Consider the following 15,374-nt stretch of genomic DNA (forward strand, 5'->3'; position numbering starts at 1 on the left):
TTGGTGGGACGGGGATTCGAACCCGCGACCCTCTGATTGCGAGTCGAGCGCCTTATCCACCTGGCCATGCCGAGCACTGAAAGTTAATGAGTGGTCGATTTAAAAAAGTCTCTCTTAAGCGTACACATTACTTTGGAACAAGCTCTCGAGCATGAAACTGACGTCACACTACAAAACAGATATGATAGTTGCATATGATTAATAAGGTCACTGTACTTTGGTAAACTGCGTTGATTTCTATTTTAATCTTCGTCGCGCATCAGTGATCACAGTCGAAACGATTTTTAAAGGATATTTGAAATGTCGTCGATCTCACCCAAGCAGGACCACAAGAAGTAATTCCTATGCATATCACAATGTTATCGTATAAACACGATAGATACGCTTGTGTACTTTACATAAACCTACACGTACCTTAATGGCTATATATATTAACATTTCATTTTAGACCTTTTGGTCTACGCAACGATGCATTCTGACAACTTAAAATGACGTAGTTGACGTTGATACAACGTATTATTCCAAGTCGATGTAATTATGTATGTTGAGTAAGTTGATACAACGTTGTCTTCTGACACTAAGTCGATTCAGTTGTTTATGTTGATTCTTAATAGACTTAACCGAAGATGTTGCAATGACGCCTTTATTTAACACGATATTATGCTCTAACCTCAAAATCTTGTATTAAGATTCAATATTGTATTCTGATTCTGTAATAATCAATGTTCTACTCAGAATAGAGGTTAAAACAATGTTTTATTCTGGTTCTAAATTAATACAACGTTTTATTTTGATTCTAAGTTGATCCAATGTTTTTTATGATTCTTTGTTGATCAATGTTGTATTTTAATTTCAAGTTGATTGTATTTTATTCTGATTTCACGCTAATACAATACTTTGTTCTGGTTCGATCAAGAAAGAATACTGTATTCTAATTGAAGGTTAATGTATCAACTTAACAATATAGTTACGAATGTGGTCCATGCGGATAAGATCCTAACTATTGATGAAACATTTTTCACATCTGTTCACGAACCAAGTTGCCTATAGGTCCTTGATTTTATTAATTACATGGTCTCTAATAGTATTAGTTATACAAACAAACGTAAACAAGAATATTGCAGTGCTACTAACATTCTTGAAATATACTTCTGCAGGGTTCCCGAAAGTGTTCTGTTTTAAGAATAAATAAAACTAGAGTTAAGTGTAACAAACATTTTTTTTTTTTTGAAGTTCATATGTCATGCTGTGTTGTAGCCTACAGAGTGTATAATTCTTCTCGTCATTTATGGCATGTGCACGTTTTACTGATGTCACGACAGTACAAATTGCAACGTTAAGTGTCCCTTATGTGACGTCATTTGTGTCTACTGACTAACTACTGACAGGCAACACATTACTATATAGTGGTGTGAGTGGTTAAAACAGTTGACCCCTCCAAGCGGCCTTTGACTCCCTTTCGGGGAAATAATATGAGTAGTTTCCCCCCATATCCACCCCACCCCCTTTTTTTGGTCAATTCTTTAAATTGTGTTGTAACAGGCAAAAACAAACTTACTCAATATGGGGAAAGATATTGGTAGTAAACTATATCAAAACAAGCCGGTGTTTTTTTTTGGTTTTTTTTTGGGGGGGGGGGTAAAATCGGGATAAGTCAAGTTTTAAGTTGATGCAACTTTAAATTCTTGAACATTAGCTATGTACCTGTTATCATCTACAACAACTACAGATATACGATAAACAGAGGTACATAATTAGAGGTAAAAGCATCAGACCAAGTCGAATCTTTTTATTTCTCGTAAGTTACAGCGAGAGAAATTAGGTCAAACTAATTCAGTCTTATTTTCTAATTAGATTCGACACCGTGTATCATTCTTACAATTAAAGGTGTCACAACTTTAAGAAGGTGGAACTTCCCACCCCAGATGTCTTCCTTCCAAAAGCACTCGTTTATCAGATTTCTATACTTTCAATTTCTTTTTTCATCCTGTCTGTTTTCTCTTACAGATGCAGGACGAAATACCCTATACGGTAAGCCATGTGGTCAGAAAATCGTCACACACACACATGACTATATACAATTATACAGCATGATATCATGGCTGAATCTATGTTTTATAGTTTCCGGTAAGTTCGAAAAACAGTGATGAATTTCAAATCCCCCATCTCTACAAATCTGGAAAATTATCGAACGGATTCATTCTTCATAAACTTCTAGAATAAAATGTAAACATACCAAAGCACCTCGGTGTCGGGCCTGGCATGGCCAGGTGGTTAGGACACTCGACTCGTAATCTAAGGGTCGCGGGTTCGAATCCCCGTCACACCAAACATGCTCGCCCTTTCAGCCGTGGGGGCGTTATAATGTGACGGTCAATCCCACTATTCGTTGGTAAAAGAGAAGCCCAAATATTGGCGGTGGGTGGTGATGACTGGCTGCCTTCCCTCTAGTCTTACACTGCTAAATTAGGGACGGCTAGCGCAGATAGCCCTCGTGTAGCTTTGCGCGAAATTCAAAAACAAACAAACAAACAAACAAAAAACCTCGGTGTCGAAGACAATTCCACGGTGAAACGACTTTTTTATTAATAAGGTTCGGTAATTTTTAATTACAAAAGAAAATTTATTAGTCACTAAGTAACTTTTCTCGAAAGATCTCACAACTTACAGGCTGAGATTTTATTGAAAAGGGTTTGATTTGAATTTCGCGAAAAGCTACACGAGAGCTGTCTGTGCTAGCCGTCTCTAATTTAGCAGTGAAAGACAAGAGGAAGGCAGCTAGTCAATACCAGCGTGTTCGGTGAGTGGCGGGTTCGAATCCCTTAACCACAGGATTATTTTTTGTCATATATTTTAGAGAAGAGGGCTATTTTTGGCTTTAATGTTAGAAAACCCGACAGGCTTCATACAGCTATTTTATTTATCTATTTATTTATTTTTTTATTATTTACTTTTTTTTTTTTGTCTCTCTGAAACATTCCTTCCATTAACAGATACAGCAGGGTGAAATCTGTTAATATTCCATTATTAGCCACATTTCTCAACATATAACTTTATTTTAATCAGTGCTCATAGACCCTCGGCTGCACAAAACTGTGACCCTTAATATGATTTATCTTGAGTAGACTATCAAGTATTAGTGCAATATTTTTAAATACACGATACGAAACTCAATACCGACGTTCGTGTAAGCTACTCTACGTCTTACACGATTAGCATACTGGTAGATACGGTGCATATGACACATGAAAGTTCTGTTTTCTTTAATGTTTTGATTTTCGTGGTCGCGCATATATCAATGTCTCAACTTTGACCACGCTGAGTTGAGAAGGTGAGACGGTGTTTAATTAGGAACGTGTTATTTGATATACTGTAGCGACCTCTATACTCCCAGCCACTCCGTCATTGAAGTCTGTTGACTTTGTTAAAAAACCTATTATTCCGAATGATGAAAGAAGTCATGTTTATAATCATTAGCGTGAGTATTTCTTGTTATCATACACATCAGATACATCAATGGATACATATAGTGGTAAAACAAAAACTATAAAATCTCAGTTAGAACACTAAGTAAACGCAGAAATCATAGATTTTTTGTTTTCGTTTAAATGTTTAGACCTACAAGTTCATTCAATACAATTTCGCCGTAACTTTACTACTTCAGTAAAAAGGTTTTACAATTTACTTATTACTTTAAAAAGTTATGATCAATTCTTAATTATATTATATTAAATGTGTACAGTTCATGTCCAGTGAACACAACCTGAAAACAGAGGTGTATTGAAAAATACAAGTCCTGAAAAAGCAGCTACACTGTAACGGTTTGCTTGTTTGTTTAGAATTTTTCGCGAATAGCCGTCCCTAATTTTGAGGCCTGACATGGCCTGGTGGTTAGGGCGCTTGATTCGCAGTATGAAGGTCGCAGTTTCGAACCCCCGTCACAAGTTAAGTTCTAAATAAGTTCTTTAGTTAATATTGTAAAATATTACAGTAAATAAACAAGGTTTGTTTAATGCTTTATGGTAATTATATGATTCAAAAATACAGACAGCTAACAAACATTGAAAAAACAAAACAAAAAACGTATGTTTATGTTTAATTCTCTCGTATTGGAAAAATTAAGAAAAAACTTTTACGATACAAATTATGACCTGCAAGATTTCATCCAGCGTGGTTCTCGTTTTTTGTTTTTCTTTTTGTAAAAGTTAAGCTAACTATAATAGATAAGTAAAAGCATTAACAATAAGACTTTCAGCCGTGGGGGCGTTACAATGTGACTGTCAATCCCTCTATTTATTAATAAAAGAGTATCCCAAGAGGTGACGGTGGATGGTGTTGATTAACTGCCTTCACTGCTAAATTAGGGACGGCTAGCGCAGATAGCCCTCGTGTAGCTTTGTGCGAAATTCAAAAGAACCCAAACCCTAATTTTGAAACAGTAGACCAGTGAACAGCAATTAACACCAACTTTTGAGCTATTCTTATCTGACCGAACGAATAGTGGGAATTAACAACTACTATAATGCAACCACGTCCCCATAGTGCGGAGCGTGTTTTCGCAGCAACGAGATGCGAACCATGAACTATTGGATTCATGGTCTAGGCACGCTTACCACTAGACTATACCGTACATCAATACCAGATAAAGGCTGCTATAAGACTTCAACTTTCACTTAAACATACTGACTTAAATGTCTCTGGCCAATAAGTGCTCCCATTTGCAACGATCGCTAGATCTTTTTTTTTTTTTTTACTACAATATATATATATATATATATATTCGATTTTATTACTCGTCAGGATCTCTACGAGCCTACCCTCATTTTGAAATTCTTTTAGGCAAGGTTAGAATAAATCAATCTATGATACCTTGGGCGTGGTCAAATACAAAGAGTTTGACCTCCTGAGTCGAAAACTGTAATTAGATCTGAAATAGGTCAGGAGATGACGGAGCTATGAGCTAAAAGTTTGTACTTAAAAAAAAAATAGTCATTCTATGAGCCGCTATGCTGTTGGAAATTTATAAATTCTCAAAGTAAAATACGAATTACTCAGAAAAAGTTATTTGTACCAAACAACAAAGTTAATAACAATATTCCAAGTAAAACAAGAACACTATCTATAGACAAATATAATGTGTATTGTTAAAGAAATGGATAATTAATGGTGATGAGCCTGAAAATCTATTCATAATATTTACATGAATCTAAAATAAAACATTGTGAATATTTAAAATAAAATCTTATCAACATTTAAAGTATTAATTATCATATGATAAATATCTTAATGTGTACTAAAAAATCTTGTATATTTAACATTTATTTATGTATTATTGTTAATGCATGTACTTATCTATTATAGTTAGCTTAACTTCTACAAAAAGAAAAAAAAACATGTTCCACACTCGAGGAAATCTTGCTGGTGATAATTTGTATCTTAAAAGTTTTTCTTAATTTTTCCAATACGAAATAATTAAACATAAACATACGTTTTTTTTTCAATGTTTGTTAGCTGTCTGTATTTTTGAATCATATAATTACCATAAAGCATTAAACAAACCTTGTTTATTTACTGTAATATTTTACAATATTAACTAAAGAACTTATTCAGAATTACTTGAAAATAATCCTATACTTGTCATGAAAACGTTTTCCTATCATCAATGCCAGAAAGAATTTAAATTATTATGTTTTGACCAGCACGTGTTTCTGGGTAATACTGTAGTTGTGATAACAAAAATCACAAGATATCTTAGCAATTTAGAGATTACAAACCATTGGTGCTTTCCTCTACAACATATAAAAGTCCAGAAGTTACAACTGAACAAAAGAAATATTGGGGTTCAAAGTAAATGTACTACTGGAGATTTTAATTTTTTCTATCCATAACCAACCAAAGCTTATGCAAAAAATATTTTACATTTCTATTTATTTTATTTCATTTTTCGAAACTGATTCACCTTAGGACAAAAATAGGCTATATGATTTTAATTGTTTGCTTATGTTGTCCTGTACACATATTTTTCTAAAGTAAAGACAGTACATAGCCTGTTATCGTTGAAGTTAATTTACGTGATGTTTTATATACAGTAAGACCCCGCTTAGCGTCACTCCGATTTAAGCTGATTCGTTATAGAGCTCTTGTCTCCTTGAGAGATATTTTTTCACGAGAGAGAAAAAAATTATGAAAAATCCATAACTCTCTGAACACTACTTTTTCATACTAATGGTAGTAGTGCACTAGATAATTTATATTTAATAAAATAATGCAACAAAGAACACAGAATAATAACATGCAAAAAGCAGATAATGTTCTCTAACTATCACAATATGTCTGGTGTTTCCAGCTGCACAATATGAAGAGTTAATACGTCACCCATCTACATTTCTTAGGAAATGCTCTACAAATCTCTGTGCAGAAAACAACGTAATATAATACCTCATTTGATAGATGAAAACCTTGCCTATCTATTGGTTAAAATTAATATAGTCGTACACGTAAGAGAGAACTACATGTATTGACAAATCCTGAAAGAAAGGATGTGACAGGTGGGCGTGGGAAAATGGATATGATTTTCTATTTGATGGCTCTGTAACAAAAACAAGATTTTTATAATATGCTTTTTTCCAGCGATGACGATGTTATAGCGAGTAATTTACGTTAAATTTACCAGTAACTAAATAAATCGGTTATACATCCTATGTAAGAAACAATGCCTCCAGTTACATATCTACATATATGTAATGTTCAAATGACCATGTTTAAGTGCTGATTCGTTTAGAGCTCAAGTTTCAGGAACCCTTCCTGAGCTCTAAACGGGTTATTGCTGTATATATAAACTTATAACCACCTAAACCAACATTAAATATTCACCACTTCACCACATTAACCCTTCCTGAGCTCTAAACTGGGTATTACTGTATATATAAACTTATAACCACCTAAACCATCATTAAATATTCAACAATTCACCGCATTACCCCTTCCTGAGCACTAAACTGGGTATTACTGTATATATAAACTTATAACCACCTAAACCATCATTAAATGTTCAACAATTCACCACATTAAACCTTCCTGAGCTCTAAACTGGGTATTACTGTATATATAAACTTATAACCACCTAAACCATCATAAAATATTCAACAATTCACCACATTAACGATTATACAAGTTGCTTTTAATTTGCAATAAAATAAATGTCTCCTGACCTTGGGCAGCAAAAATGAGTTGACCCATTTCGTAAAAGTCTTTTTTTGTATATAAAGTCGTTCTTCTTGAAGTGCTTTAATTCGCCCGGTCTCAAACTTTGAGTCCTCCCTGATGAACATCATTTTGGATTCAGAATCTGTTGTCAGTTGCTCCTGTTCTTCATATCACTGTAGAAAAAAATTAAAACAAGGTAAAATGTCATAATATTTAATGAAAGACTTACATCTAAGACAGACAAAACAGGTTAAACCGCTGTTTATTTAAATCTGTTTTTCCAGCTGGACATTTTTAAGAGAACGAGTCGACTAACACATTATACGTCTGTCTGTCTGCGATTTTAGACAGCTGTTAATACACTACACAACTAATCGTTAATTGATGACCTTCCTGACTTGAACAACAAGCATGTCCTACTGAGGCTCGGTGTACTGATAAGTCAGAGAATGTCTTAGACGAGTTTTCTTCCTCATTAACCCAAGCCACGATCTTAAAACTTTTTTGACTGAACTGTTACGTCATACTCATTCCAAGTATGTTAGAGAGTTTTAAACCCTTTTGATTTGCAAACAAGGTCTTTGATAACATCTTCCAGGAACCAACTAGTGTGACAGACTAAGGGCTTCGTTAGGCTTATTTATCAAATGACTAAGTAAGTCAAGCTAAGGTAAGGTGTTAACCCTAATTATTAAGATAATTAGTCCAGAAACCGGTCTTCTGCCTCGTTAAACAAAGGTGAGTGCTAATGTACAACTTCATGCTGATGTCAAAGTTTGAAATTTTCCGAAGTTGATCTTCGTAAAACAAGATTCACATTCATAAAAACACAGTAAAAATATTTTGGGCTTCAATATTGTTCAAGAAAGGTATAATAACGTGAAGTTTAATAAAATACTGATTAGCAGAGAAGCCAATTACAGGCTGCGCTTTTGATAAGAAGGGATCAAAATCGTTCCGATATCCCACATCATACAAGCAAACACTCGTCACTTCTATTGAATACAAAACGTCAATATTGACAAAAATCTTGAACAAACCGAATTGACGTTGTTAGCACCCACACAAGCAAGGCAAAAATATTAAACTGACCATAAATATCCAAGCAATGTATCTTATACAGAAACCAGGAGAAAATATTAAATTGACCATAAATATCCAAGCAATGAATCTTAGTGAAAACATTAAAATGACCAAAAATATCCAAGCAATGAATCTTGGTGAAAACATTAAAATGACCAAAAATATTTTTCGAACGTATCGCGTATAATTTACTACACGGGAATTTTGCAAATCAGACTTTTTGTTGTTGTTTTTTTTTCTTACAGATTCCAGAATAAAACAATTAATTTATATCCAGAATTCACTCAACACGAATTGAACGCTTTTACTCGAAATAATTACTTTTAATTTAAAGTCAAATAGTTACTTTACTTTAGAAAACTTGCTCTACTTGAGTGAACGAATATCATTTATGCTAAATTAAAATAAAAGAGAAGTTTAGACTAAAACCTGAAATAACTAGAAGAGTATAGATTATTCCTCACGAGACTTTCCGAAAATCTAAACTTCAAGTGTGTCACAATCTACTTATCGTAAGGGTAAGATTGACATTACAGGTTTTCTAGTCCCCATTGTCAGGCCCCTCAGTGGCACAGCGGCATGTCTGCGAACTTACAACGCTAGAAACCTTGTTTCGATACTCGTGGTGGGCAGAGCAAAGATAGCCCATTGTTTGGCATTGCACTTAACTACAAACAAACAAACCACTGTCATAATTTTCTTGTTAAGGTATGTAACTGAAATGCCACTCGCAGGAATATCTGACACCTTTGGCCTCAATCTATCCCGTCTCCTAGCAACTGTTAACATGTGCATCCGCGTTGAGTTGTGTAACATCCCACAACGCTTATTATAAATGAGATCACCCTGTTTCAAATAAAATACGTTAACTAATCGAATAACAAAAATAATTTTTAATACATGTAAAATGGTATCACACAGTCCCATTCTGTAGTATCTTACCTTGAAGCGTTAAGAGTAACATTCACACACCACAAAGAGCAGAGATTCGATACTAAATCGGACGGATATCCACCCACCAGTATCGTAAATGATAGAAAAACAGCAATATAAACACGCGCGCTTCAAGAGTGAGAGAACTAAGCTAAACTTCCGGTTTGCTATGAATCAGATAGCAACAGATGAGTTCCTTAAATATCTTACACATCATACTATACAACCCTCACTCACTTCCCAATAAGGTAAATTACTGCAAGTTCCACGAACTAAGTGGAGCCTATACGTTCAAGCAACGAACTGCAGATGTTCAAGTGCTATGGGGGCTCACCGAAAGATTTTCTTCTATTTATGCACAATGTAGCTAGTCACTACAAGCGACTGTTTGAAAAATTATTTCAATCAACGTTTTTTTTTGTTTTTTTTGTATTCCATTTTTACGATGTACTCGAAGTTTTCTCGGAATTATCAAAGTAGTCACTGGATAATATAGATGCCAACCCCACATATTTGAAATATTTCTTCTAATCAAATAAGCTTGCTTGTTGAAACACGAGCAGCACAGCAAAGGCCTGTAAAGGTCAAAGTGTTTTGCATATTTTATCCTAACTTGACTAATCTGTTATTGGTAAATTATACACAGGCCGGCGACGGTATTTATTGTCTTGACATTTTTACATGTTCTACAGTAATTCCTATACGCTGAATCCGAAAATGATATCCATTTTTCTCCATCACGTGCAGATTTTTCACACAACGTCATATGTACTTTTACATAAGTGAATCATTTTCATTAAAATCGGGTCACATTTTGTTAATCTTAGACTGTTGACTATCACTGGCGATAGATTTCTATAGACCAATCGAGACGTGAGAGTCTTATCGATCGTTCTAGAACACATGAGAAACATACATATTAATAAAAAATGTTCATTGTGGTAAACGAAATAATAATTTGATCTAAGTAAGACGGTTTTTTCTTCCCAATTTGTAAAAAATCATTACGTGATAGAAAAAACGTATATTATTTCCGAGGCCTGCATAGCTGAATTATGGAAAATCCGTTATTAAAATCAAAACAACTTTTATGAAGTTTAAATTCGCAAGCCTGTGTTATTCATAAACTGTTATTTTAGCAGTGTGATTTGCTTTATGAAATAAAGTACAATCATAACATAATAATTTCACTGGAGGATTTCCCTCGTAAATCATAAATCAATTTAACACGACAAAAGTACCTAATTTAAAAAAAATTATAACACGTTTATTCGCTCTACATTAAAAATTGCATTTCCTTATTTAGTCCTTTATTCTCTCCTTTCTATGTAATTTTTTCAGTTCAAGTTAAACATTTTAAGACCTATCATTTCTCTTCAGACACATTGTACTACTGTATTAAGAGTCAAAAACAAAAACGACGATTTGGGGCACAATGAAAGATAAAATCTTTATCAGATATTTCAGCCGACTAGCTTCGGTGACACAGTTACCATCACCAGCCCTTCGTTTTTGTTTTTTGCTCTTGATTTTATTAATTTTAAGACTTACCAAATAACTTTTTCTGAACACGGGCATCGAGTAGGATCTAGAGTAAATACTAGAAACGACCAGAGAGTACTGGACTACAGTAAAGAAAAACAGACACCAGGAACTCGACTTTCAGGATTTCAGCTGCAACACACATGTGGAAATAATATACACACGTACTTCAGTATAGTCACTATAACATACGCCTGTACTTCATGATCACTCCTTCAGTTCTACATAAGTTCACTATATCTACACCAGGTGGTCTTGATATTTCGAAGCTTGCATTTCTGCTAGACAGTCCAATAACTCGGATAGTTTGGCGATAGTAATAGAGAAAAATAGTTCGGCTTGTCAACTGAAATTCTAAAGCAATTGAATAGGCCTAAGTGTACTTTTGGCAAGAAGAAGAGAACTATTAGTGTTTATGATATGCCTGTAATCTCTATAGTGTAAATAATTTGTCGTACATACGTTTAACTAGTTCCGAATATATATATTATTTTGAAAACAAGTGGAGTGAGTGCTGTTCGTTTATTTTTAGAATTTATCGCCAACAAGTCACAGACACCTACTGTAGCTCCAAAACAACACACAGTATATACTTATACTGTTGAGAAGCATAAGTAAAAGCCTTTAATTGACAATTAGCGAACATAACATTTGACAAGGTTGCAAACCATGAATCCTCGGAGTCACAGGCCAGATATGCTTACTGCTTGCCATGCCCGGTCCCCTAAAGAATAGAATTACACAGAATAATATTTGATGGTATTAGTACACCCTCCATATGAACTTTGTTCTTTTTCTAGAACTTTTGCGAAAAACTAAACAAAGGACTATCTGCACTAACTGTCACTCATTTTGAACTGAAAGATTAATGAGGGCAGTTAGTCAACAGTACCCACCGCCAACTTCTGGGCTACTCTAATCTAATAGTGGGATTTGACTGTAACTCTTATGACGCCCCAAAGTGAAGCTCAGCATTTTATAGGTACGGACGCGAACTCGGAACCATCGAATTTATATTTTGGGCATGCTAGCTACTAGGACACGCAAAGTCCTCATATGAAATAGATGTATTAGTAAGTCAAGGTTGGTTTGTTTGTTTAAGTGCAAAGTCACATTGAGCTATCTGCTGTGCCCAACGTAGGAAATCGAACCCCGGATTTTAGTGATGTAAGTTCGTAAACTTACCGCTGTCCCAGGAAAGTCACGGAACTTCACAAATGCGCTTGGGAATAGCCATTCACAAAAATAGCACGCACAATGTAAAAATACCTAGCGTCAACAAATTGAAAAGTTATACAAATATTGTGCAGGAAACTACAATACCAGGAAATAAAATATATACAGGGAACTCATCACGTTCTCCGACACAACAGTAAATATTTAATCCGAAGTATAATACAAGTTCAGAGATGCCACACTAATATTGATTACGTTCAGAGATGCCACTCTAATTTGATTAAGCACAAGAAAACACTCACTAAAGGTCAACAATGTTAGTTAAACTAGAAGGGCACTCGAAGAGTGCAACCCTCGCCACGAAATGTTTTCGGGTTTTGTTGTAACAAACCCAAAATATACACCAAACAATTCTTCGCCCTTGAAAATGCAGATCTCGAAGCCAAGAATCTTGTTCTCTCTCAATTTGTGCTAAAGTTTTGGCCATTTTAAAACTCCCAATTTGCTATTATTATTACAACGAAATTGGTCGACTTTGATCTACACTGAATGGCGAAAACTTGACCAATTGGTCCATGGTAGACACTACCAAATTTCAACAAAATCAGATGAAAGTTATTCGAAGTACATATAAACACGAGTGAAAGTAATACCCCATACTGTCGGACTGAGTAATAGAAATACCCAATACTGTTGGACTGGGTAATAGAAATACCCCATACTATCGGGCTGGATAATAGAAATACCCCATACTGTCAGGCTAGGTAATAGAAATATAAGCCCAAAGATGCGACACTGATAAACAAAAATATACAAGATCACAGGTACAACAATATTAGTTACACGATAATACATCATATTAGTTACACACAGAAATACAAATTGAAAAACGTGACAATATTAATCCATCACAAGAGTACAAGATCAAGGAAGTGACAACAATAGATAAATACACGTCCGTTTAAAATGTATAGGTAATTCAACTGTTACAAAAACTGAAAGTATTACAGGTTTCCAGTGTATTTACAAAGAGTGATTTCAGTGTGTCTTTGGGTTTTGGCATCTTAGCTATATGAATGGAAGATCAGATAAAATGAAAGAGATTAGCTCAGACAGAACAGCCGCTATTGGTCGATGATCAGAATATGACCAGTGAAAACTCAGGTATAGTTCGATGAACAGATAAAACAAACACAAATAGAACGTAACTAAGCTACGAGCCGATAATCAGATAGTGTAACAAACTCTGTTAATACACAAAGAACAATTCTGTTATTGTTCGGTGACCAGAGAGAGATGAGTTACCTACCTCTGATTATTGGCATATAGCTGAGTTGTTCTCTCTGATCATTGACATATAGCTAAGTTATCTCTCTCTGGTTGCTTCCTCTGATCATTGACATATAGCTGAGTTGTTCTCTCTCTGATCATTGACATATTGTTAAGTTATCTCTCTCTGGTTACTCTCTTTGATCATTGACATAAAGTAACCAGAAAGAGATAACTTAGCTATATGTCAATGATCAGAGAGAACAACTCAGCTATATGCCAATAATCAGAGGAAGTAACCAGAGAGAGATAACTTAGCTATATGTCAATGATCAGAGAGAACAACTCAGCTATATGCCAATAATCAGAGGAAGTAACCAGAGAGAGATAACTTAGCTATATGTCAATGATCAGAGAAAGAACAACTCAGCTATATGCCAATGATCAGAGGAAGTAACCAGAGAGAGATAATTTAGCTATATGTCAATGATCAGAGAAAGAACAACTCAGCTATATGCCAATGATCAGAGGAAGTAACCAGAGAGAGATAATTTAGCTATATGTCAATAATCAGTAAAAGTAACCAGAAGAACAAATTATCTATGTGTCGAGAAAGTAACGAAATCTGCTATTGGTCAATGATCTGTGAAAGTAACTAAATAGAATAACTCCACTATAAACTGACGTCACAGATAGTATCCATGCATACGTAACAACTTAGCTACTGGCCGATGGTTAGAGGAAAGCCTCCTAAGGGGCCTAATTCGTCCAAATAATAAAATTAGCGCAAATGTGAAAAGTTTTAAAATCGAAGCATAGCTGGTCTTTGATACAAACATTTAGAAATCTTAATGTTAAACCGTAAGTTGGCTAAAAGAAAACGTCTGCACTCTTACAATGCTGTCATTTGGAGTTGATAGTTTATTGACATAAATTTTAAATGTAGTTGTAATGCCAATAAAATAACTATCTTTCCTGAAGAACCCGTAGAAACCTGTCATTTGGACAACGTTTTCTTTCCGTCTACGTTTACTATTGTTTTATTGACCTTCAAGCCACGTGCCTAATTTTTTTATTCTGTGGAAGTTTTTCTCTTTAGTCCCCACGTCCGAAAAAAGAAAACTTTTTCTAGCCACATAAACTAGTGCATGAAGTCAATAAACAGATAAAGACAACAATCCACGGTGGTTAACCCTAAAAATACCGACTTGTTGTTTTAAACCTTTCTCTACAAGTAGTATCATCATTGAATAATCTTATATTTCCACCTGTTATTAACAATGATTGCCAAGAACTAGTCAAAAATGGGTCAAATCACTCATTTTGTATGTAAAATACATAGAATACCTCAGCAGTAGCTTGTAAGACAAAGTTCAATATTGATGGTATATATTTTATTCACATTATTTTACTTTTTATTAGGAACCCTGTATCCAAAAAAGTCATGGATCCACAAGCAATTTGGTTCATAATCAGTTCCGAAAAATTTAATGAAAAAACTTATGAGGTCTACTTTAACTATTGCCGAAACGTGTAGATTTAAAAATATTCTCACATCAGTACAAAAATACCATGATTTCGATTGATTTTGGTACAAAATAATACAGTGTTAGGCTACCTGGTAAATTACTAGCCCGCTTGAGTTATAAAAACTATACTAGCCCTAAGCACCATCACGATCGTTGTATTTCCGAATACAGTTTCTAGCTTTATGTTATTACATGCAATTTTAAATCTTGTTATTAACAACTGTTCCAGAAAATAAACATTAGTTTGACTTTAATCTCACTGAACAGAATTCAAAGAGTTTGATAATTAACATTGTTAAAAAATTTTCAGTAATTTATTGTAACCTCAATGATAATTATAGAGGGCGCCACATAAACTGTTCGAAAAGAAATTGCAGCATAATAACATTTCCAGTAATTACGAGTACGCAACTACACATATGATTAGTACGGTTTAAAATCAACTATAAAACACGAGTATTACTAACAGTATACAACATCTATTGTGGCTAGTATAGTATCATGTAAAACTACTGTATACAACATCTATTGTGGCTAGTATAGTATCATGTAAAACTACTGTATACAACATCTATTGTGGTTAGTATAGTATCATGTAAAACTACTGTATACAACATCTATTGTGGTTAGTATAGT

The 15,374-nt window shown here is 34.4% G+C and overlaps 1 protein-coding gene and 1 long non-coding RNA gene across 2 annotated transcripts in view; both read right to left on the reverse strand.

Moving 5' to 3' along the window:
* The window catches only part of LOC106461743 (spectrin beta chain, non-erythrocytic 1-like), a 156,572-nt gene extending 147,197 nt beyond the window's left edge, over positions 1–9,375 (reverse strand). Inside the window, 2 exon segments of the mRNA XM_013921591.2 lie at positions 7,212–7,379; positions 9,232–9,375. Of these exon segments, the coding sequence (XP_013777045.2) occupies positions 7,212–7,334 (123 nt within the window). The 5' untranslated portion in view covers positions 7,335–7,379; positions 9,232–9,375.
* A 2,412-nt stretch (positions 9,376–11,787) lies between these two features.
* LOC111086333 overlaps positions 11,788–15,374 on the reverse strand; it is an 11,146-nt gene continuing 7,559 nt past the window's right edge. The window contains exons 2-3 of the long non-coding RNA XR_002611046.1: positions 14,177–14,179; positions 11,788–11,798 (exon numbers count right to left, since the gene is read on the reverse strand). This is a non-coding gene — a long non-coding RNA (uncharacterized LOC111086333). The remainder of the gene's footprint in view (positions 11,799–14,176; positions 14,180–15,374) is intronic.

Source organism: Limulus polyphemus, unplaced genomic scaffold (assembly GCF_000517525.1).
Source record: "Limulus polyphemus unplaced genomic scaffold, Limulus_polyphemus-2.1.2 Scaffold1022, whole genome shotgun sequence".
Taxonomy (NCBI): Eukaryota; Metazoa; Arthropoda; class Merostomata; order Xiphosura; family Limulidae; genus Limulus; species Limulus polyphemus.